This window comes from Aphelocoma coerulescens, chromosome 4 (assembly GCF_041296385.1).
Source record: "Aphelocoma coerulescens isolate FSJ_1873_10779 chromosome 4, UR_Acoe_1.0, whole genome shotgun sequence".
Taxonomy (NCBI): Eukaryota; Metazoa; Chordata; class Aves; order Passeriformes; family Corvidae; genus Aphelocoma; species Aphelocoma coerulescens.
In genome coordinates, this window is record NC_091017.1 from 23,378,896 (window position 1) to 23,380,485 (window position 1,590).

The 1,590-nt window shown below is 74.8% G+C and overlaps 1 protein-coding gene across 1 annotated transcript; it reads left to right on the plus strand.

Annotated features, from left to right (window-relative positions):
• Positions 1-202: 202 nt before the first annotated feature.
• On the plus strand, positions 203-1,081 carry ATOH1 (atonal bHLH transcription factor 1). The gene has a single exon (XM_069014863.1). It carries the CDS (start codon positions 203-205, stop codon positions 1,079-1,081), a length of 879 nt encoding a protein of 292 aa, XP_068870964.1.
• Positions 1,082-1,590: the final 509 nt, after the last annotated feature.

Below are 1,590 nucleotides of genomic sequence, written 5' to 3' on the forward strand. Positions count from 1 at the left end.
CCGGCGCGAGTGGAGGGCGTGCGGCGGGAGGGGTGGGGCGCGAGGGAGGGGAGGGGGGGGAGGGGGCCGCGGGGGCGGGGGGGACCCCGGCGCGTGCCGCTCCTTAAAGGGGGGCGCGGGCCCGGCCGACACCGGAGCCGTCGGGGCGCCACGCGCGAGGCGGGGGCTGCGCGCGGCCCCATGGGCGCGCGGCGATAGAGCCATGAGCTTGCCGTGGGCAGAGCGCGCCCGGGAGCCGCCGGGGCCGCCCGAGCCGCCGCCGGGCCCGGAGCAGAGCGGGTGCGGCGGCTTCGCGCCGGGCTCGTGGCTCGGCGTGTGCTGCGCCGCCCGCCTGCCCGCCGCCGCCTCGCCGCGCTACCTGCTGCCCGGGGAGGACGAGGAGGCGGCGGCGGCGGCGGCGGAGGGCGGCGCGGCGCGGGGCGGCGGGAGCAGCCCCGGCGGGGCGCGGGGCGGCGGGCGGCCGCGGGGCGGCGGCGGCGGCGGCCCCGGGCTGCGGGCGCAGGTGAGCGGCGTGCAGAAGCAGCGGCGGCTGGCGGCCAACGCGCGGGAGCGGCGGCGGATGCACGGGCTGAACCACGCCTTCGACCAGCTGCGCAATGTCATCCCCTCCTTCAACAACGACAAGAAGCTCTCCAAGTACGAGACGCTGCAGATGGCTCAGATCTACATCAGCGCCCTGGCCGAGCTACTGCACGGCCCCGCCGCCCCTCCCGACGCCCCCGGCAAGGCCGAGCACCGCGGGGCCCCCTTCGAGCCGCCCTGCGCCGCCGCAGGGGCTGGAGCGCCGCCGGGGCCACCGGCGCCGCCGCCGGGGCCGCCCAGAGCGTCGCCCCCCGGGCACGGCAGGACTCGCTTCCCCCCTCCGCCGGCCGCGGGGGGCTATTCGGTGCAGCTCGACCCGCTGCACTTCTCCTTTGCGGAGGGCGCCCTGATGGGACAGAGAGCCCCTTCCCCCGCCCTCCTCATGCCGCAGCCCGGGCAGCCGCCGCAGGAGAGGAGCAAGACGTCACCCCGGTCCCACAGGAGCGACGGGGAGTTCTCGCCCCGCTCCCACTACAGCGATTCGGATGAGGCCAGCTAAGGCAGGGGTGTCGTCCCTGGCACCCCCCCAGGGCCGCCCCTCGAAGCACAGACTCCGCCGTGGGGTGAGCAGCCGAACGCGGTGCCGCCACGGACGGCATCGGCTCCCCTCGGTCGCTTTGAAATCCACCCCTTCGTCTCCCACCCCGGCAGCCCCTGGTTTGTCCAGGGGGGATGGCTGTTAGCGAGTGACTGTACCCGCCCTGTCTGTCAGGGTCGGTTGGTTTGTTTTCATTTTTAGTTAAACACTTCGAAAGTTTCTTTCGCCTAGAAGTCGTTGCCGTTCCCTCCTGCCAACACGCCACCTCGCAGCGCGGAGCCTGGCTCGCCCCGTCGGCGAGCAGGTGATGCGCAGGGAGAAAGCCTGGCCCCGCTGCCGGGGGTGCCGCGGTGCCGCCGGCGCCATCCCCACCCGGCCGTGAACCCGCCCTGACACCCCCGTCTTCCAGGACACCGATCCTGCCGTGGGTCGTATTGCTGTGGAAACACACACACACACACACAAAGTCA

Coding starts and splice junctions, on each gene's coding strand:
- ATOH1 (XM_069014863.1), top strand. CDS start 203: ATGAGCTTGCCGTGGGCAGAGCGCGCCCGGGAGCCGCCGGGGCCGCCC.